At 48.6% G+C, this 22,440-nt stretch overlaps 1 protein-coding gene across 2 annotated transcripts in view; it reads left to right on the top strand.

Annotated features, from left to right (window-relative positions):
• SLC9A2 (solute carrier family 9 member A2) overlaps positions 1-22,440 on the top strand; it is an 88,082-nt gene that overhangs the window by 43,036 nt on the left and 22,606 nt on the right. For both annotated transcript variants that reach the window (XM_087823888.1, XM_087823889.1), the window contains exons 4-5: positions 14,416-14,633; positions 15,068-15,270. In XM_087823888.1, the coding sequence (XP_087680014.1) occupies positions 14,416-14,633; positions 15,068-15,270 (421 nt within the window). The remainder of the gene's footprint in view (positions 1-14,415; positions 14,634-15,067; positions 15,271-22,440) is intronic.

The following is a 22,440-nucleotide window of genomic DNA, read 5'->3' as shown; positions in this document are numbered from 1 at the left end:
ATATGTTGTCTCTTTGCCTGGTGCTTAAGGGTAGAAATTGGGACGGGACGATCCAGAATGTGGGGGACAGTTGGAGTGTGGATGGGGTTGGTGTCTGGGTGTGCCTCTGCTTAGAAGTGCCCGTGAGGCCAGGGTGCACAGAGGCCGGAGATTCACTGCAGGCTCTGGGCTCATGGGTTCCCTCCCTCTGGGAACTGGGGAACCAGGAACAAGTAGGGCCACATTGGTGGGTGGATGAAAAACATTACATTTGTTTCCAACTTCAAAGTAAATTTTATTTTACAATCTAATGTACAGAAAAAACCCTGGGTACATTTAAACTGCTGCTGGCACTGTACACAGTGCACTGAAATAATAGACTAGCCCTAAAGTAAGCTGTCGCGGGAGATTTAATCATTTTTGGATCTAGAATTCCATGCACAGCCATGTTGCAGTTTGTTCTGAGAAGCGACCCCATTTTCTCACGTGGGTGATTAGCGCACCGTCCGAATGTGCCCCACGCAATGCTTCTCCATGGTCAAGGCTTCTCCATGGTCGAGGCTTCTCCATGGTCGAGGCTTCTCCATGGTCAAGGCTTCTCCATGGTCGACGCTTCTCCATGGTTGAGGCTTCTCCATGGTCGAGGCTTCTCCATGGTCGAGGCTTCTCCATGGTTGAGGCTTCTCCATGGTCAGTGCTTCTCCATGGTCGAGGCTTCTCCATGGTCGAGGCTTCTCCATGGCCTGCAGCAGAGCTGCTCCGCCCGCTCGGGAAGCGCATCGTGTGCAGGCCCCGTATAGTCGCTTTCCTTTCCTTTCCCTGGTTCGCTGGCCCAGGGAATGGGGTAATGGCTCACCTCTTTTACAGAACTAGTAATTGCGCATTTGAACGCGCTGGGCTTAGAGATCCCGATCATCTCATGCTAACTGCACTTCCTTTTGCAGCTTACAGACATTTCCAGGTGAAGGGGAGCCAAGGCATGTGCCTGCTGTGCTGAGCGCTCGGTGCCCTCTTTGGGCCTAAGAGAAATGGGCGCCACGTGGAAAGCAAAGCGGGCCCAGGGGTTGGGAGCCGTGACCTGAGAGGAAGGTCAGCTCGCTCTCGCCCTCGCTCTCGCTCTCGGGGTTTGTAAAATGCGGAGCAGAAACGTGCTACGGAGCTTTGCCCGCCAGTCCGCCGCCCTCCCCGCCTTTCCCACCCCTCTCCCTTTCGGCTCCCCCCTCTCCTGCCTGCCTTTAGGTGCCCGGCCCCTTGGGCTCCAGCTTCCGCTCTGTGGCCCCTGGGCAGCCTGTTCTAGAAGGAGGTCATTGACCGAGTGGGTGGTTAATACGAAGGCCTGGTAAGAAGGAAAGTCCCTCTACATAGCAGGAGGCTCGGGTCTGGGTTCACAGGCAGCCGGTCGTTTTGGTAAGAAAGCTCTGGGTGGGGCTCAGGCATCAATTTCTCCAGAAAGATGCCAGAAGCAGTGCGCCTCGGGCAGTCACGAAGTCACTGTTGTGGCTGGTTATTTTTTTGTCATGAAATTGTGGTTTGATATGATTTTCAATGACAAAAGTACCTTAACTTATGCAAGGTGGAATTAGAGCCGTCTCCTCCTCTTTCTGATCAGTTCTCTGGAAGCTGACTTGGGCATTCTTAGGCTTGGTTTCCCTCAGTGGGTTCTCCTCATGATTTAAGCTTAATCTAACACTAAGGCATTATTGACACTCACGTCTCCCTGTGTTCAGGAGGGTTTGGCTACAGGCACCAAGAGGGTAGATGAAATTCCCTGTTTCTAATATACTCCTGCTCAGTTCTATGGGGGGATACTTTTTGCAGTAGGGAAAGTGTGTGTGTGTGAATGTGCACATGTGTGTGAATGTGCACATGGGTGTGAATGTGCACATGGGTGTGGGTGTGCACGTGTGGGGGGATGCACGTGTGTGAATGTGCACGTGTGTGCGAATGTGTGTGTGAATGCGCATGTGTGTGTGGATGTGCATGTATGTGCGAATGCGCGTGTGTGTGGATGTGCACAGATGTGTGTAGGTGTGTGCATGTGTGTGGGTGTGCACGTGTGTGTGAAGGTGCACGTGTGTGTGAATGTGCCCAGGTGTGTGTGTGAGTGTGGGCAGGTGTGTGTGAATGTGCAGAGGTGTTTGAATGTGCCCGCGTGTATGTGTGTGTATGTGTGTGTGTGTGTGTGTGTGTGTCAGGTGCATTTCCACTGGAGCTAGAGCTAAGGGAAAGATCCTATAGTCCCCCAAACAAGACACTTCACATCTCAGTGGCATCAGCACCTTTGAACCTCACAGCACTGTAGTAGGGGACATAGAGGTAGCTAAATAGTTGTTGATTTTAGAAATTTATGTCTTATCTCATGTTTTTGGCTTCATTCAGAAAAATGCTCAGAAATAGAGCTCTGATGACCCCCGTGTCCTCTCTTTTTACCCAAGGACACTGACAGATGTCTCAGGTGACACCTGAACTCATCGCCCGCAGTGAACTAAGTGAGACTTTCTTCCTCGGGGACATTCGGGCCCCTTTCTGGTCCCTGCCTTGACCCCACACATCCCCACGCTGCTGTCAATGGGACCTGCACACAGTGTCCTGAAGAGAGGGCTGTTCCGTCTCCACAGCAGCTTGTAGCTTGCGAGGAAAGCTGATTTTTCTGTGATGTGTGGCAGGAATCTCAAAAACTGGCTAAGTTCTTCAGATGGGAGAGTAGGCACTGGTGTTTCTTAGTTTTGTTTTCATGGATTAATAATTCCCTAGCCTTTCCTCCCTTGAGGGTACTTAAAATACAGTTTATTTGGTGTTTCAATTATTCTAGAAGTATTGCAAAGAAAGAAATGGTCATTATTAGTCTCACGTTATGAGTGACTAAATCAAGGCCCAGGTGGACAAAAAACAGGGCGGTGGGTGAGACCTGGGCCCTGGGTCTCCAGTTATCAGCCAGTCCAGAATATGTCCCAATATCCCCTTTATAAAGCAGACGTGTGCATGTTCGTGAATTTTTACAGTGAGAATTCAGCAGAGTTTCCAGGCTGTGCTGGGGTCTGGGGCAGTCGCTGCTCACTGCTGAAGCTTCCAGGCACCTTCCTTCTTCTTCCTGCTTTTGTTTGTGCCTGGGGGTCACTTTCACATACTTAGCACTGAGAAAAGTGGGAAAGCCTGCCTTTGCTTGTGATTTTGAAGCTCTGCCGGCTCCCCTGGCTGTGCCCAGCATCTGTAACGTTAGAAGACCATCTCTTCAAGGAACGATCATAGACAGTCATAGCCCCGCGTGCCAGCTGTGCACGGTCGCAGGCTGTCAGGTGCACTGGTCTTTCCAGAAAGAACACGTGGCTCCGCAGGAGTTCATAGCACGCACGGAGCATCTTGTGTGTGGCTGCGTCTCCGCACGCGCGCGTGGGTACGACAGGCTTCTCCCGCTCACTCCCCCAGACCTGGCTCCTGCTCGCTGGGTGTCTCTCAGTGCAGGACCGTGGCCTGCAGCTCTAACACAGTCCGAAGGGTGCAGCCCGGCTATGCACAGTGCACACGCTCCCTGCCTGCCTCAGGCCCATCCAGCGGGCCCACAGCCCCTCTGAACAGAGAGCAAGCCAACTGCACCGGCCCGTTCCTGTCCGAACACGTAAACGTCCAGTCCGCCTCCGTCCCAGTACCACACCCCCTGCTGCACACACACCCTTCTTCATGGTCAGAAGAAAGGACCATGAAAGACCTGAGTCCATGAGAACTGTCTTAATCCTGCGGCCAGCGCACCGGAGTAGCTGTTCGCCTGCCAACGAGGATCTTCTATGCCTCCCTAGACCCAAACCCAAGTGCTAGATGGTAGGGTTGGGAGGGGTAGTAAAATAAGGCAGGAAATTAGTAAGTGATGGGGAAACAAGTCGTCACTCCCTTAATTTTCTGGAGACGTTCAGGAGTAAAGTAAAAAACAAAGAAACAAAAAATTCATTAATATCTTTTATAGTGACTGACATCTTTTATTTGCCTTTATATAGTTTTGTCTAAACTAAACTGCAGCATAAATGGCAGGAGGACATTTGAAATTATAAACCTTTTTTTCAAGGTTTACTGAGTTGTAATTAAAATATAACAGTGTGTAAATTCAAATTGCATATATCGAAGTGATCACCACAATAGGCGGTTAACATATCCGTCACCTCGCGTAGTTACCATTTTCCTGTGGTCAGAAGTTCAACATTCGCTCTTAGCAACTTGAAGCACAGCAGGAGTCCCCAGCTGGAGCCTTCCATTTCGTCATCGGATCCTGGTCAGTCTCCCCGCCTCTCGGGACTTGGTCAGCACCCCGGCTGGAGCGGGGGCTCCACGGCTCCCTGGGTGCCTGTGTCTCATCACACTTTTGACAAGAGTTGTGGTCCTTTAGGAGCTGCTCTCACCACAGAACATGGCTGCTTTAGTTTCCAGGAAATTCTTCATAAACATTAGTTGAATTGAATTGTGAGCATATGAGAAAAAAAAACAACAAAAGATGTGGAAAATCCATGCAACGGGCAAGACTACGTGAAAAATGGAGCGCTTATCATAGTTTGAATTTAAGTTTTGATCGTTTAAGAAAGGTTCAGTTCTTACACTTGGATCCCCGTTTAAAAGCAATTGTTTCTTGCATTTTCTCGTATGTCACACTCACTCTCTTGGCTGTAGTCACCTGGAAGAGGCAGTGCGGCACTCGGAGTGCGTGCCCCGGGAAGGGCCTCCCCCAGGAGCGGGTTCTGCGCCCTGAGAGGGCCGCGCGCCTGCGTCCCCACCAGGCCCGGCCGGCTCAGCGCGGGACGCCTTTCAGTCCTGCTGCTTCTCTGCCTGTGCTTCGCGCACACCCTCGCCTTTGGCTCAGTCTTTATGGAGAACATATGCTACTATTTGGTCTGTATTTTCTTGCAGTTGAATCCACCCTTTTTTAAAATATATATATATTTTTTTATTGACTTCAGAGAGAGAGATAGAAACGTCAATGATGAGAGTCATTGACCAGCTGCCTCCTGCACGCCCCCGACTGGGGATGGAACCCGCAACCCGGGCATGTGCCCTGACCGGGAATCGAACTGGGATCCCCTGGATCCTAGGTCGACGCTCAACCACTGAGCCACGCTGGCCGGGCGAGTCCATACTCTTAACGATCACACGCAGACATGGAGCAGGGCCAAATAACTTTACAACATTCTTCCATCAGTTCAGCTCTAAGCAGTTCAGATCACAGAGCTGGGCTCAGCCAGCGGCGGTTTAACACTCACTCAGCACCAGGACAGGCAGGGAACCGAGCTCAGCACGCTGCATGCCCGCCCGTGCTCTCAAAGCATCATCCACGAGCCCCACGGAAGGCCGGCTTCACTGGCCGCTGGGACGCAGGCATGGATACTACAGAAAAAGTGTTGGCTGGAATTTTCTACTTGGAAAACAGTCAAATGACAGGTCATGTAAATAGAAAGTCTGACGTCCCCCCACCCCGTCGACATATTAGCTGAGGTGGCACTCGCTGGCCTGAAGTTTTTCTGTGCTGAGTTTAGACAGAGTGACGAAGAAAACCTCAGTCGCTGGTAAATGTAAAAGCCACTGATTATAGCGCTTCGGCTTCTCTGCCTCTAAACTGGGGACAGTCACCATCCTTTTGTGTTAAAATGTAATGTGAGGCCAGATGACAAGGCAGGTGCACCGGTGAATTCTGTACACGCCTCCCCTCCCCGTGCCGCGGAGCGGGCCCCGATGCCTGTCCAACATGGGCACGTCTTGGGCGTTACATGGGCCAGGTGCTGCATTGGGTTTGAAAACGAAATGACAAACCTTTGCAGGAAACAAATGACTCCTACCTCCAGGCTCATGTCCCCCAAATCCGCCCTCAGCACTCCTTCTGAGCTCTTACTGCCACTCCTGCTGACCATGCATGTGTCCACGCAGCCACTGACCCGAAACACATGGCACGAGGCTAAGCATTGATGGCACTTTTTCCTTCATGAATCTTCCGTTGGGCTGGAAAAATAGATACTAATTATATGACCGAAGATATAATCTCTCCTTCTCCCTCCAGCCTACGGAATAAGTTTAAACTAAACACACAGCAGCATCGTCTGTCGTCGTCTGGCCATAAGCTCCTCTCCCCTGGCTCCTCTCCTCCAGGCAGCACAGCCGCGCAGTCCCCGGTGCGCCGGCCTCTTCTCCTTCCCGGCCTCTGCGCGGCCTCCCCTCTCCCTTGACTTGCTTCCCGCTTGTCTCCCCGCGAGGCAGGAGTGGGGGTTCCTTCCCTCGTCCGAGCATCACCGCCACCCCGCCTGGGGCACTCGCAGGGTTGTCGCGATGATCTCTTGTGACTTGTCCTCTTGGACTCGGAACTCTCGCAAGGAGAGGCTGCGTCTTACCTGCTTTCAGCACAGGCTGGACCCAGAGGAGGTGCCAAGAAAATGCTGGCTGATACTGAGTCGTTTTCCCAAACATATTAACTAAACGTAGAGGCTGAAGGAAAGACATGCGTGGGAGGGGAGGGGAGAGGATATGATGAAAGTGAGGTCTCATTGGGAATACTGAAGGCCAGTCGTTTCACATTGGGAGGATCTTTAGAGTTAAGAAATTCAACTACAATTTTCTAAAATGTAATAAGTCCGGTTAGGTTATTATTTTGTTATTCAGACTGTCGCATTCATACTGTTGATGTTCAGAAGGGGGACAGGCTGTGCACTTTAGGTGTGAAATCCCGTGTTTACATGGTGGAGAAAGAAGTCTCACCTCCCGCCACGAGCGCACGACTGTGGGGTGCCGCGACGTGCCCTGCACCCACGTAGTTCAAACCCAGGAAGGCTGAGGACAGTCGGCACCACGGCACCCTTCCCCGGCACTGTCAGTTTCTTGTGCTTTAAAAAAGTGAAGGTGAGTCAGACTTACGGTGACATTTAGGACAGTCAGCCCTAGATGATCTGAAGGGGACAGAGAAGGTTTGACTTTTCTCTCTTCCTGGGAGGTTGTGTTATGTTTGCCTCCCGGAATGAAAGGGCACTGAGCTCATTGGTAGTCTCCTGTGCCTCGGGTGTGACTGAGGCGAGGTGGTTTGACTTGAGGTCAGAGATGACTACAGTCACTCCAGTGAAAACTGCAGTGAAAGCACCTCCTGGCCTTTGCTTGAGAGACATGACAGACCAGAAAGGGGTGTTTGGAACAGCTGTCCCCAGCCCACATGATGCATCATGTCATAGACATGCCCACACCTCCCGAACAGGGCACCACCCAGCACCGAAGCCTCTGGAACCTGCCAAGGGTGTTCTCCCTCCAGAGTCTCACCTGGGCTCAAGGAAACAGAATTAAGTTACAACGAGGTGACTGGCAGACATGAGACTCACTCCTGGTGTCATGTTAAAGATGCAAAGCAGTGGAAATTGATCCTGTGGACATTCATGTAAAATTTATTTTTTTACCCCTGGCCAGTGTGTCTCAGCTGGTTGAGCTTCGTCTCGTGCACTGAGAGGTCGCTGGTTCGATTCCCGGTCAGGGCACAGGCCTGGTCACAGCTGGATTCCTAGCAGGGGTGTGCAGGAGGCAGCCGGTCGATGGTTCTCGCCCTTCCTCTCTCTCTCTAGAATCAATAAAAACATATTAAACTTTTTTCAATCATTTTTTTATTCTTACACCACAGCTATATTTTTTTCAGTCATTTCTGAATGGAAATTTCTGTTAAATTGCTCACACAGTGAACTGAAGATTACTCTTTGCCTGGTTCACTTTTTATCCAGTGGCTGATATGAACATGATCTCAGAAGGAGCTCTTTAGCACATTCACAAAAACAATATTCGTTAGCCATTTAAAAATCACTTTTTGAAGAATAAAAAAATCTGAAGCCAAGAGCAAGCGAGTAGAATAGGGTTGGTATGACAGTTGTAGGGGTTTCAATTCTCTAGCTCACGGTTTATTTAAAAAAATAAAAGTGCCGGGGAAAGCTGGGTAGTGGGTATTTGGTTTCTTTCCTTCATCTTTGTCTCTAAGCTTACATGCTTTATAATAAAGTCATTTTGAAGCATCTTTTGCATAGGATTAGAGAACTTCAAGGAGTAGTGTGGCCATTGCCGTTGTTTGTCACAAATGTTCAACTTGGCCACATTTCAGAAAGGCTCCTCTGTGTCGCTGTGTCTTTTTTCATGAAACACGTTATGATTCATATTCTTAATTGATTCTGGATTTTGCCCTCATTATTTTGTATTGGGTAAATCCGGCTTTTGAAAATCTGGTTAAAGAAAAATTAACCCAAAATACGATAGATGATGATGTCAGAACTGCAGTGAACCGATGGCTTATGTGCGGGCGGGGCTGCGAGGCGCCCCCTGCAGGCTGGGGCCGCCACTTTCCACTCCAGCCAGTCTCTGCTGCAGGCTGGTGGAGGTTCCAGTCTTTCTTGTCAAGTCAGTGTGACAGAGCTGTCACCAAGTACACGCGACCAGCTCTGGCCACACTCACCTGGGGGAGTGCATTTGGTGTGGTCACCACCACGAGGCAGGTGAATGCCAGCAATGGGTGTGCAGCTGAATAGTGGCTCCCAGATTCTCATCCTCAGAACCTGGGAATATGTTACCTTACTTGGCAAAAGGGACTTCACCAGTGTGATTAAGTTAGGATCTTGAGATGGGGAGGTGACACTGGATCATCCGGGTGGGCTCAGTGATATCACAAGGGTCCTGGTGAGAGGAAGGCAGAGGGTCAGAGTTGCAGTAGGACGTGAGAACAGGAAGGCGGAGCTCAGTGATGCACCCACAAGCCAAGGACTGTGAGCAGCCTCCAGAAGCCAGAACAGATGAGGAACAGATTCTCCCCTGGAGCCTCTGGAAAGAACACAGCCTTGGTGGGACCTGGGTTTTAGTCCAGTGAAAGTGATTTTGGACTTCTGAGCTCTGCAAGTGCAAGATGATAAACTTGTGTTGTTGCAAGTCACTAAGACTTGGTAATTTCTTCCAGCGGCCACAGGAGACTCATACAGACAGGCTGTGACTGAGAAGCAGAGAGCAAGGGCGTGGCAGAGGAAGGCCTTCCTCACATCAGAGATAAGTGGCCGAGCACAGCTTGTAAGAGTGAGCGTTGAGCTCTTAACAGTGTTGGCTTTGAGCCAGAGTTCCTGGGTTAGAGCCCGGCACCGCGCGTAGCAGCCGTGTGGTCTGGAGCAGGTGCACCTCGGCCGTCTTTGCTCTCACCTGTGAAAGGACAGCGATGATGAAAGGCGCCTCAGAGGCTTGTGAAGAGGCTTCACGGACGTGATCCTGCAGGGTGTTTGCACAGTACCTGGCGCAGATGGAGCAGAGGTGCTGTGAACACTAGCGATTATTGTGCAAGCCCTCAGCTGTTCACAGCCTTTGTTATGTGTTTATGGTGGCCAAGTTTATGAGCCTATTTAATAAGACACACTTTCTTCTGGGAACAACGTGAGTTATGTATTCCTCATGCATATAAATCTAGACTAAATACCTGCTCATTTGGGGAGCAGCGACATTGTGGCTAATGCATGGTCCTTGGCTTGGTGGGAGTTTTGTTTTGTTTTGTTTTAATATGGGGCACAAAAATAAACATATATGTCTTTTATGTAAGAAACGGGTTTGTTCCTCGAGATGAAATGTTTGTGGTTACCCGTTTATGTCTTAACTCAAAGAGCCCTTAGGTTTGCATTCTTCTACCTATCCTTGTGCTCACAGTTAGGAGGATTTTCCTCAAGCATCAGACATTTTCTCAGGGTAAGGAGGACTACGTGCAGTGTCTGGGCATGAGGGTGCCTGCAGGGTCATTATAACTCTAAAGTTGTAAGAATGTGGAAAGCTTCGTAGCTCGTGACCAGCAGCTGGCTTGTGGCATGGCCCTCGCTCAGTGGGAGGGGAGCTCACTCAGATCCTGCCCTCCTGTTTCATTCTGCAGCACCCTCTGGTGGTGCAGGCCTTTGGCACTTTACAGTAACTGTGGCTGTTCATGTGGGACCCGGTATAAGATATCATCCAGCTCATACTAAATTTCCCTCTATCGGTGGCATTTGACTTGGGTGTATCATTCCAGAAAGAGAGGAGCATGTGCACAGTGAGGCAAGACAGCAGAGAGCAGGGCATGTTTGGGAAATTACAGACAGCTAAGGCATATGGCATGTGCTGGGTGGAGAGAGAATAGGAGGTGAAACTGGGATAGTCCACTAAGAAAAGTGTGTGAAGAGCTTTAGGCGCCCAACTTAGGAGCTGATTCCAGAGCCCTTCCTTTACCAGAGTGTGCAAAGATGCTGTATTAAAATAGATATCGTGCGGTCCCAGAGTTTTGGAAATGCTGGGGAAACAAGCTAAAGAGTTTCTTTCCTTCGGGAATTCTAAGAGCCTAGTAACATTTAAATGCCCAGAAGTGGCCCAGCTGGTGTGGCTCAGCAATTGAGCATTGACCTAGGATCCAGGAGATCGAGGTTGGATTCCCGGTGAGGGCACATGCCCGGGTTTCGGGCTCGATCCCCAGTGGGGGGCGTGCAGGAGGCAGCCGATCCATGACTCATCATTGATGTTTCTATCTCTCTCTCTCTCCCCCTCTCCTTTCTGCTCTCTGAAAGCGATAAAGACAATTTTTTTTTTTTTAAGTTTAAAAAAAGAAAATGCCCAGAAGAGGATACAGTAGATAAATAAAAATGAGACCCAGAACTAAGGCATTCGGGAGGGGGGAGGAGAGAAAGGAATACTCAGGATGAGGGATAGAAAACAACTGGTGACCAATGAGATGGTGGGGGGGCACTGAGGAGGCGTGGCAGTCTCAAGTTGAGGATTTTAGGCAATAGCTTAGCATTTTGGGCACTAGAGTAAAAGAGAAGATGGAACTGATTTTATAAAAAGATAATGGGTTTTGCATTTACTATGGAACTTGTTTTCTTTGTGATGCTGACAGGATAGCTGATGGTGCCAGTGTCCATAGACTGTGGATAATGTGGATCTGGAGTAAGGAGAGCGGTGGGAACAAAGCTGAGTGAAATCGAAGAGTTTAAATCATGGGTACTGATGAAGACCTCCAGAGATAGTAGGGTTTCCAAGGATGCAAATCACATTTTATTATAAAAATCAATTGAGAGATTCCAAGATGGCGGTAGATTGAGTGGAAGTTGCACTGACACTCTCCCAGGACCAACTGGAATTACAACTAAAATAGAGAAAAACCATCCTGTAATCAACTGAAGACTAGCTGGAGAGCACCCTCATAACCCAGGACGTAAAGTGGAGACCACATAGAGACGTGTAGGAAGTGCAGAGGCACGAGAGGGCAGGCTGGGCTCCCACAGGCAGCACCTGAAGGTCCAGAGGAAGATCTCAGCTGTGGGAGGTTCCCACTGAGGACTCTGGGCCTAAACCCCAAGCTGGGCTCTCCATCCCAGAGCACCAGAACTGAGAAAGGTTCCCACATAACATCTGGCTGTGAAAAGCAGCAGGGTTTACATCTGCCAGAGAGAGATGGCTGGAAACATAGGCACCCTCTTTTTTTTTTTTTTTTTTTAATATATCTTTATTGATTTCAGAGAGAGAGGGAGAGAGAGGGACAGAAACATCAATGATGAGAGAGTCATTGATTGACTGCAGCCCACAACCCGGGCATGTGCCCCAACTGGGAATCGAACCCCGATCTCCTGGATACTACATCGAGGCTCGACCGCTGAGCCACGCCCGGCTGGGCCACAGGCACCCTCTTAAAGAGCCAATGCACAAAGTTTCGTGTGCAGCCACTCACTTTGGGCTCCGGCAGAGAGAGGGCAGAGTGCACTGGAGCTGTATGAGGAGAGTCTGGGACTGATGGCTCAGGGGAAAAGAGCTCAGAGGACAGCCATCTGGATTCCTGTGCTGAGTCATTCCCCCAGATGGCAGAGGGCATCTCTCTCAGGCAGACTTACCTTCCAATCAGCTTTGCCTGGGAGGGAAGAAACTGCCCCACCCTGCTGTAAAACCTCTCACCCCACCCTGTGGAGTTTCTACAGCCTGAGGCTCATTAAGAGACTAAATAACAATCATCCACTCCACCCTGTGGAGACTGAATAACAGCCTCTGGGTGCTTTGAATCTTCACCTGATTTACTTCTGGACCCAGGGTTTGAAAAAGCAGACCTTGGTGCACATCTTGGTCCTGTCCAAAGACACCCAGCCCCAGCAGAGGAAACCATAAGCTGTGGAGTGCAGAAAACTTCAAACAGAGCACTCAAGGCCAGTCACAAACAGCATGTGACACTGGCCTGCACCAGAAACCATCCAAAAGAATGGGAGTCCTAGCAGATCTACCTAATACATAGAAACAAATCCGAACAGGCAGCCAAAATGGGGAGACAAAAAACAAGCCCCAAATGAAAGGACAAGAAAATTCTCCAGAAGAAGAGCTAAATGAAACAGAGATAAGCAATCTGTCAGATACAGAGTTCAGAATACTGATTGTAAGGATGCTCAACAGCATGAAAAAAGGTACAGAAACTATGAAGGAAATTAAGAATGACAGTAGAAATAAAAAATAAAAATAAAAAACATTGGAAGGAATAGACAGCAGATTAGGGGAAGCTGAGGATGGGATCAGCAAATTAGAAGGCAGGGTAGAAAAAATAACCCAATCAGAGAACTAAAAAGAAAAAACAATTAAAAAACAGGAGGACAGTCTAAGTGAGCTATGGGACAACATGAAATGTAACAATATTCACATCAGAGGAGTGCCAGAAAATGATGAAAGTAAGCAAGGGTTAGAGAACCTGTTTGAAGAAATAATGGCAGAAAACTTTCGGAACCTGGTGAAGGAAAAAGTCACACAAGTTCAGGAGGCACAGAGAGTCCCAAGCAAGAAGAACTCAAAGAGGCCCACACCCAGACACATCATAATTAAAATGCCAAAAATCCAAGACAAAGAATATTAAAGGCAGCAACAGAAAAGCAATCTGCTACCTACAAAGGAGCTCCCATAAGGCTGTCAGCTGACTTCTCATCAGAAACTCTACAGGCCAGAAGGGAATGGCATGAAGTATTCAAGGTAATGAAAAGCAAGGATCTAAAACCAAGACTACTGTATACAGCAAGGCTATTATTCAAAATAGATGGTGAAATAAAGAGCTTCCCAGACAAAAAAAGGCTAAAAGAGTTTACCACCAAACCAGCACTGAAGGAACTGTTAAAGGTGCTGTAATAAGAAGAAATAAAGAGAATGAGGAACATAGGCATAAAGAATTAAAATGGCACCTGGCTGAGCATGGCTCAGCAGTTGTGCATCGACCTAGGATCCAGGAGATCGCCATTAGATTCCCAGTCAGGGCACATGCCCGGATTGCAGGCTCAATCCCAGAGTCAGGGGTGTGCAGGAGGCAGCCGATCAATGACAACTCTCTCATCATTGATGTTTCTCTCTCCCTCTCCCTTTCTCTCTCTGAAATCAATAAAGATACATTTTTTTAAAAAAATTAAAATGTCAATAGATAAGTACCTATCAATAATAACCTTAAATATAAATGGATTAAGTGCTCCACTCAAAGGACATGGGGTAGCTGAATGGATAAGAAAACAAGACCCAAATATATGCTGCCTACAAGAGACCCATCTCAGAACAAAAGACTCGCACAGGCTGGAAAAAAAAAAACAGTCTTCTGGAGGACTTTAAAGGAGATCAGCAGCAATACAGTCACAGTAGGGACTTTAACACCCCACTGACCTCACTGGATAGATCTTCCAGACAAAAAAATCAACACAGAAACAGTGACTCTAAATGATGCACTAGATCAGATGGATTTAACTGACATTTACAGAACATTGCACCCCAAAGCTGCAGAGTAGGCATGTCCTCAAGTGCACATGGGACATTCTCAAAGACAGACCACATGTTAGGAAACAAAACAAGTCTCTACAAGTTCAAGAAGGTTGAAATCATATCAAACATCTTCTTGGACATTTACACCATGGAATACTATGCAGCTACAGAAACGAAGGGTCCCTTACCCTTTGAGAGAGCGTGGTGGGACCTGGAGAGTATTATGCTGAGTGAAATAAGCCAGTTAGAAAAAGACAAGTGTCACATGATCTTACTCATATGTGGAATGTAATGAACAAAATAAACTGATGAACAAAACAGATCCAGAGACAGAGAAACATGAAACAGACTGAGGGATCTCAGAGGGAAGGTGGGGGTTGGTAGGTGGGTGAGGAGAGATTACCCTAAAAACTTACGGGCATATATGCATAACCCATGGACACAGACAATTGTGTCATGAAGGCTTAGGGGTAGGGGTACAGAGTGGAGGCGACCAATAGGGGAAAAAAGAGGACCTTTGTAATACTTATAAAGATAAATTAAAAATTAAAAAATAAATGCCTGTAAAAAAAATAAATTGATAATGTTGTGGCCATGGGCAGAAGAGTGGCCATATTTAGCTCTTAAGTGCTAACTCTTATCCTTATTAGGATCATTGTCATGTTCAGGCAGATGCTGTATCTTTCCTTCCAGAATCACCACTTGTGCAATGACTATGAACAAGTATGTGGAAGAAAACGTATCTCAGAAATCGTACACAACCATCAAGTATTTCATGAAGATGCTGAGCAGCGTCAGCGAGACCCTGATCTTCATCTTCATGGGCGTGTCCACCGTGGGGAAGAACCACGAGTGGAACTGGGCCTTCGTGTGCTTCACCCTGGCCTTCTGCCTGATCTGGAGAGCACTGGGTAATGAGCGCGTTTCCCCAGCTGGCCGCCCGTCAGCTCCTGGAAGACGGGGCTTGCTTCCCGCCCTCCCGCTGCGCTGCCGCCCAGCGTCGGCCTTCCCGGCACCTGCCTCGGCTCCTCGCAGCTCCTGTTCCCCCCCCTTTTTCCTCCCTCCCCCCTCTTTCCCTCTTTCTTCCCTTCTCCCTCTTCCTGATCTGTTCTTCCGAGAGCATCTTCATGCCTTTGTTATACACCAAGTTAACCTTTCTGGGCTCCTCTGAGTCCCCATTTTTAACCCAAGAGCTTTCACCCAGGAGCCTAGTAGCACAAGTCGGGCAGAGGGACACGGCGACAGGGTCCTAAGTCCTTTCCCTGTCACAGAGTCACAGAAAACTAGCCTCCGAGCTGCACGCCCGGCCTCACAGTCTGGCTTGGGGCTCTGTTTTCCTTCTCAGGTGTCTTTGTCCTGACTCAGGCCATTAACTGGTTCCGGACCATCCCCCTGACCTTCAAGGACCAGTTCATCATTGCCTACGGGGGGCTCCGGGGCGCCATCTGCTTTGCGCTGGTCTTTCTCCTGCCCGCCGCCGTGTTCCCGCGGAAGAAGCTCTTCATCACGGCCGCGATCGTCGTCATCTTCTTCACCGTGTTCATCCTGGTGAGTAGGGGGCTTTTCTCCCCCAGAGCCTCCATCTCCGCCGGGGGGACGGGATCTTTAACCGTCTCAGGGAACTTGCACAGGACGCGGCCTCCCAAAGCTGTGCGGGCTTTGGCAGTTAGGGTCCCAGGGAAGTGATGTTTCACGGTGGATATAATATTGAAGGACACACAGCTCCGTGACCTAAACTTACTACTGAAGCGTATGAACTGCATTTGCTGATCCTTTCATTTGTCTCTCTGACCTTGAACATGTACCCACTGCATGCTTGGCGTGTGATAACCTTTCAACAGCTATTTGACACAAGCTGACTGCTAAGCAGATGTCCTTTGAAACAGGGCTGGGCTAATCCGAGTCTGATGCTGGGAGGGCAAAGTATGGCAGGCAGAGCACGGGCCTGCGTCAGGACCCTGACTTAGCAAGTTCACCCGTCTCTTTAAGTGAGTAAGCCAGCCCTTAGGAGATTTTATTTGGTGGATATCCGCTTAGTAAATACGTGCGGGACTCCTGCTTTGTGCCAGACCATGCTTTGGTAGCTTAGGATCAGGAGTGACCTAACAGAAATATCCCTGCCCCTGCAAAGCTTGCATCCAGGGAGGGTGGCAGACATGGACGGGAAACATAGTAAGTTAGGAAATTAGAGTAGCGGTGAAAGATGCTGTGTAATAAGAGGGGAATCAGGCATGGTGAGGGGGTCACGATTTTAAGTAGAACCACTGTGGAAGCAACAATGAAAAAAATGACACGAGCAAAGGCTTGTGGGGTTGAAGGAAATAGCTAAGCTGAAGAACATTCCAGGCAAATGGGACTAACAGACGGAGGTCTGCAAGCATGGCGCTCCTGGCCAGCGTGGCTGGAGGGCAGTGGGGTGGAGTTAGGTGAGGGGGAACCTGGAGTCCTAAGGCCCCTGGGACTGTGCAGGCCACTGGCAGGACCTTAGCTCTCCTCCAAGAAATGGGAGCCGGCAGAAGGTTGTGTGCAGAAACCTGATGGGTTGACTTACTTTTTGTTTTTTTAATTAAATTTAATGAGATGACATTGGTTAATAAGATCATATAGGTTTCAATTATACATTTTGATGGTACATGATCTGTATATTGCATTGTGTACCCACTACCCAAAGTTCAATCATCTTCCATCACCATATGCTTGGCCCCCTTTACCCCCCTCCGTTTCCTCTAGTAACCACCACACTGTTATCTGTGTCTATGAATTTCAGTTTTATATCCCACACATGAGTGAAATCATATGGTTCTTAACTTTTCCTGGCTGATTTGTTTTGCTTAGCATGATATTCTCGAGGTCCGCCCGTGTTGTCACAAACGGCCTTTCTCATGGCTGAGTATGCATGAGATCGTGTGCATGCCCCACATCTTCTCTATCCAGTCCCCTGTAGCAGGACACTGGCTGTCTCCGTGTCTTGGCCACCATGAATAATGCTGCAGTAGTTCTTTGCGAATACATTTTTTCAAGTTTTTTGGGTATATACCCAGAAGTGGGATTACTGTGTCATAACGGTAACTCTCTTTTAAATTTTGAGGAATCGCCAGACTGTGTCCCACAGTGGCTGCACCAGTCCACATTCCCACCAGCAGCGAATGAGGCTCCCTTTTCTCCACACCCTCTCCACACTTGTTATTACCTGTCTTGATTGTAACAGCCCCTCTAACAGGTGTGAGGTGGATCTCAGTGTAGCTTTGACTTGCATTTCCCTAATTGCTAGTGAGGTTTAGCATCATATCATGTATCTGTTGACCGTTTGTATATCTTCTTGGGAGCAGTGTCTGTTCACGTCCTCTGCCCATTTTTTAATTGGATTGTTTGTTTGGTACTGAGTTTATATATTTTGGATATTAACCCCTTGTTGGCGCCATTGTTTGCAAATATCATCTCCCGTTTGGTCAGTTGCCTTTCTGTTTTGTTGGTGGTTTCTTTTGCTGTGCAGAAGCTTTTTAGTTTGATATAGTTCCATTCATTTATTTTTGCCTTTACTTCCCTTGCCTTTGGGGTCAAATTCATAAAATGTTCTCTAAGACTAAGGTCCGTAAGTTTAGTACCTATGTTTTCTCTATGTAACTTGCCGTTTCAGATCTTATATTTAGGTCTTTGATCTATTTTTAATTAATTTTTGTATGTGGGAACAAACAGCAATTTAGTTTCATTCTTTGGTATGTGACTTTCCAATTTTCCCAGCACCATTTATTGAAAAGACTTTCTTTACTCCATTGTGTGGTTTTGGCTCCTTTGTCAAAAATTATCTGCCCATATACGTGTGGTTTTACACCTGGGCTCTGTATTCTGTCCCACTGACCTGTGCCTGTTTCTGTGCCGATACCATGCTGTTTTGGTTATCGTAGGTCTGTAGTGTAATTTGAAGTCAGGTAGCATGATACCTCCGCTTTGTTGTTTTTTCTCAGGATTGCTTTGGCTATTTGGAGTCTTTTGTGGTTCCATACAAATCTGGCAATTTTTTGTTCTACTTCTTTAAAAAATGGCATTGGGATTTTGATGGAGATGCATTGAATCTGAATATTGCTTTGGGTAATATGGCCATTTTAACTATGTTGATTCTTCCAATCCATGAACACAGGATATCTTTCTATTTCATTGCATCTTTTTTAATCTCTTTTAATAATGCTTTGCAGTTTTCAGTAATAGGGCCTTCACATCCTTTGTGAAGTTTATTTTTTGTTGCAATTGCGAAAGGAATTGGGTGTGTGTTTTTCATTTCTTTTTCTGAAATTTTGTTGTGAGTATATAGGAATACAGTGGATTTTTGTACATTGATTTTGTATCCTGCAACTTTACTGTATTTGTTTATTATTTCTAACAGTTGTTTGGTGGAGCCTTTAGGGTTTTCTATGTACAGAATCATGTCATCTGCCAAAAGTGACAGTTTGACTTCTTTCTTCCCAATTTGGATGCCTTTTATTTCTTTCTCTTACCTGATTGCTCTGGCCAGGACTTCCAGAACCATGCTGAATAGGAGTGTTGAGAGTGGACATCGTGTCTTGTCCCTGATTTTAGAGGAATTACTTTGTAAAAAGATCACCCTGGCCACTGTGAGAATAGCCTGTTGAGATGATGGGAAGAAATGGGAAATGCAGTGTTCAGTCCAGTGCTGTCATCAAGCAAGACCAGTGTGGTGGCTGCACAGATGGTGAGATGAGCTGAGAGCCTTGAATACATTCTGAAGGTGAAACCTACAGAATCTCCTGATGGGTTAGACATGGGGTGTGAAGGAGAGAGGAGTCATGGAGGACACCAGGGTTTTGGTCTGAGCAGCTGGAAAGACAGACTGGCCCTCCAGTGGGAATGGGAGGGCTGTGGGTCAAGGAGATAAGAGTGGGAGGCTGGTGGTTGAGTGAGAAGCTTGCTGGGTTAGGATGCCTATTAGGCCTACAAGTGGAGGTGATAAATAGGCAAAATACTGTGAGGCTGGGGGTCAGGAAAAAGCTCAGTCATCAGCAGATAGCTAGTATTTGAAGCCATGAAACTGGAAGTAATTGCCAAGGGAGTGGAACTATATGTAGTGAAAGCAAAAAAGAGGACCCAAAACTGGACTCTGGGACAGTCAAGACACTGGGGAGGAGAGAAAAGCAGCCAAGGAGACTGTAGACAGTGATAGGTGACAAAGGAGGAAAACAGGAGATGTTTTATTTTATTTTTAAAAACTGTTGTTTACCGTTTAGCCACAAAATGCTTTCTAGTGCCTAACTCAGGTCTAAGCACCTTTCACAGTAGCTCATTTAATCCTCACAACAATTCTACGGCACAGAACTCGGCGCAGTCGCTAATCATTCCCATCTCACAGATGAGGAAACTGAGACACTGAAACTGAGGGTAAGTGCTTTCCCTAGGTTTACACAGCTGGTAAAACGTACACCGGTGTGGGCCTAACTCTAAATAAAGTCCCTAGTAGACTGCGTAGTGTGAGGAAAGTGCTCAGTGTTGGAACTCACTGAGCTTCAACTCCGTCTTTCTAGTCAGTTCTCCAAAAAGCGCTTCCTCTTCATTTACTCACCTCCCAACACTGGGGCCTGGGGTTGTCCTGCCCAAGGAATCCTGGCCCTCTCCTAATTAAGCCGTGGCCACCCCTGTTCCCGTCCTTGTCATCAGCACTTTTGTAGGCAGCACCCCAGTGCCCTTCGGTGAGCGCGGCACTCAGACGGGCTCTCCTATGGCATCATCTAGTCCGCCCAGAACCCCCGAGGGAGGGAGCAGCGGGGCTCGGAGAGGGAAGGCAGACGGGCCAGTGACAGCCCTTAGCAGATGGTGGCAGCTGAAGCGGCACCTGGGGCCCTGGCTGCAGACCAGCTGGGAGCTGCCGCTGCGGTGGCCTCGCTCAGAGGAGCAGAGTTGCCAGGTGATGTGAGGAGCACCTCCAGGTATAGTTAGCTTTCCAGTTTGCGTCCAGTCATCGCAGGTTGGTTTGAGCCCCTGCGTGTCCCGGGAGGGAAGGCGCCTGCACGCGGAGGGGAAGCGGGGGTCCTCCCGTCTCTCCCTGCACGCGGAGGGGAAGCAGGGGTCCTCCCGTCTCTCCCTGCACGCGGAGGGGAAGCGGGGGTCCTCCCGTCTCTCCCTGCACGCGGAGGGGAAGCGGGGGTCCTCCCGTCTCTCCCTGCACGCGGAGGGGAAGCGGGGGTCCTCCCGTCTCTCCCTGCACGCGGAGGGGAAGCAGGGGTCCTCCCGTCTCTCCCCGCACGCGGAGAGGAAGCAGGGGTCCTCGCGTCTCTCCTCCGTGCTGTTTGCAGGATCCTGTGCTGGGCCCTTCATTTTGGGGCTCACACACTGCGCCTGAGGCAAGAGCGCCCTGAATCCGTGACTCCGCCTGGCCCCCAGCATTTTCATCCCTTAGGGGCGCTCAGGGGCACGGTGCTGAGGGGAAGTCAGGCCGAGGAGAGTGGCTCACTGCCCCCCCCCCCCCCCCCCCCCGCTCTACCCCCCACAGCAGCCAGGGCTCCGCCAGGGCTTGGGACTCCTCTCCCTCCTCTCGGACCCTGGTGTCATCCGGGAAACTGGTCGTGTGGGTCTGGAGCAGCTGGGAACTGGTCTTTAGGAGATGCACGTACCAGCTGTTAGGTGTCCACAGTGCTTCTCAGGGATCTGCAGCGAAACACCAGCCTCCCCACAAGGCCGCTGGCGTGTGCGTTTGTAAAATACGATACGATGACCTAATATAATAGGAAGATGTAGTTCAGGAGGAGACATGTGAAATACAAGCTTACCGTTTTTAGTTATTAGATTCAACAGAATAAAATTACAATCCTACAGTGAGAACAAACACAGCATAGGAAAGAAGAAAAGTATTATGAAAAAGTATATTATTGTTCATCGAATGTGCATAGGTGAGTCATGTACAATGTCACTATTGTAGACACAATATTTTGGCTTTTTGTGATTGTGACTCAACCGAAAGATACAAGCGAGGTTCCATATCCATTGCATTCCCCATGTCCAAAGTTGACACACCCACTTGGAATGAATACCATCTGTATTAATATTTAACTTTGATTAAGAAAGTTTTTAATATACAAACGATAAAACAAAAGTAACAAACAAAATAGTTTAGATCTGTTGGCTATATTTGCGACTGTAAACGTACCCGGTGAACTCTTCAGCGATGGAGGTATTTGGGGGTCAGTATTTGAACCTGCAAGCATAACCCCATGGCCAGTCCTCTCGGATTCGGTCCGGGAAACCTGGCAACGCTCTCCGATGCCCATGGGGGAGAGGAACCACCGTGGCCCCAGCCGCGGCCCCCCCTCGGCTGCCGCCCGCCCGCTCCCCGGTGCGCACGGATTCGAGACCAGTGGCTGTTGTTGGTGCCCTGACTCTGAGCACATCCTCTCCCTCCCATTGTCTGCCCTCCCCTGGCTCTCAAGAGGCTGTTACACACGTGAGTGCACATGCCCACACGTACAGATACACACACGCCCTCTCCACAAAGGGTATTTTTCCCTGAATACATCAATAATTAAGAAACTTGGGGAAAGAAGCGTGAAAGGAGATACTTAGTGGTTTAAAAACATGATAGAAATAATTAATTATAATCATAAAACGCCGCCTTTTGATTAAGAGCAATGCATTCTTCTTCAAATAACAGCTTTTATGTTGATGGAGCTCTTGTTGCACTTTAAACTGGCTTTCCCTCTGGTTTCAGTCGTTTTTCTCTGAGAGCTCTTCTGTCCTGAGAGTGCTGAGTTAGCACGGTCTCCTAAAATAGAATTCCGTGGGACACCTGGTTTCTTACTTGGTACCAAGATTGCAATGAGAGTTTGAGCATCCCTTGAATTCCACTGATAATTAGAGAAAGTAGCCTCTTTCTGGAGCATGTTAACGTGCCACCAGGATACGGCCTTGGTCGTGGAATAGTGAATTGAGTGAACAGTCTGATTCCTTGGACGTGTAAATTCATTTTCTCTTAAATAACACTGATAATGTTATATAAAATGTAAGTTGTCTCTCCTGTCTTACACTTGTGCTCAAGATCAGGCGTAGGTAGAGTCCAGTTTAGAAAGCACCGAGGTTGGAGCAGGCTCTGGGTGATAGTCTGCCCCGCTCCCAGCAGCCTCCGTGAGCCTCAGTTTGCTTAGCTCTAGGATCTGCACAATGGTCCCTCCTCCCAGGTGACAGGGAGGAAATGTGAACACAGTAGCGGATGCAGCTACTAGCCTGATGATTGAACTGGATGATTTGCAATGTTAATTATAACATTAAGTAAAAATGGTCATAAAATAAAGAAAGATTTAACATCTTTCAATGTACTTTTCTTGGAAAGGAAAAATGATCAGCGCCCAGAGTTGTTATTTAATTCATCCCTTCGGTCACATAGCAGCGCCTCGGGATTCTGGAAATCCAGTCAGTGGTTGCCTGGAAGCCCGTCAGGTAGCAAGGTTGGCTGGAATCCGGGGACAGCAGTCTCGTCGCCTCCACCGCGTGGTCAGGTTGCGTCTCCTGCATGTCGTTGTCCAGAGCTGTGAAGCAGCTGGGATTTTACCTTCCTAGCAGGTGGACAAGTCAGCCTGTTAAATTTCCCCAGATGCTTGCAGAAGGCGCCTGACTCCTCGGTCAGGCACGCAGGACTTTATTACTGATGGTAACATGAGCAATGTTGGTTCGTGTCAGTTTTGCACACCCCGGGTCCCCGTGGGGTGACAGAGCCTGTGA

This window comes from Miniopterus natalensis, chromosome 13 (genome assembly GCF_054644295.1).
Source record: "Miniopterus natalensis isolate mMinNat1 chromosome 13, mMinNat1.hap1, whole genome shotgun sequence".
In the NCBI taxonomy this organism is placed as follows: domain Eukaryota; kingdom Metazoa; phylum Chordata; class Mammalia; order Chiroptera; family Miniopteridae; genus Miniopterus; species Miniopterus natalensis.
This window is presented reverse-complemented; position numbering and strand designations above follow the sequence as displayed.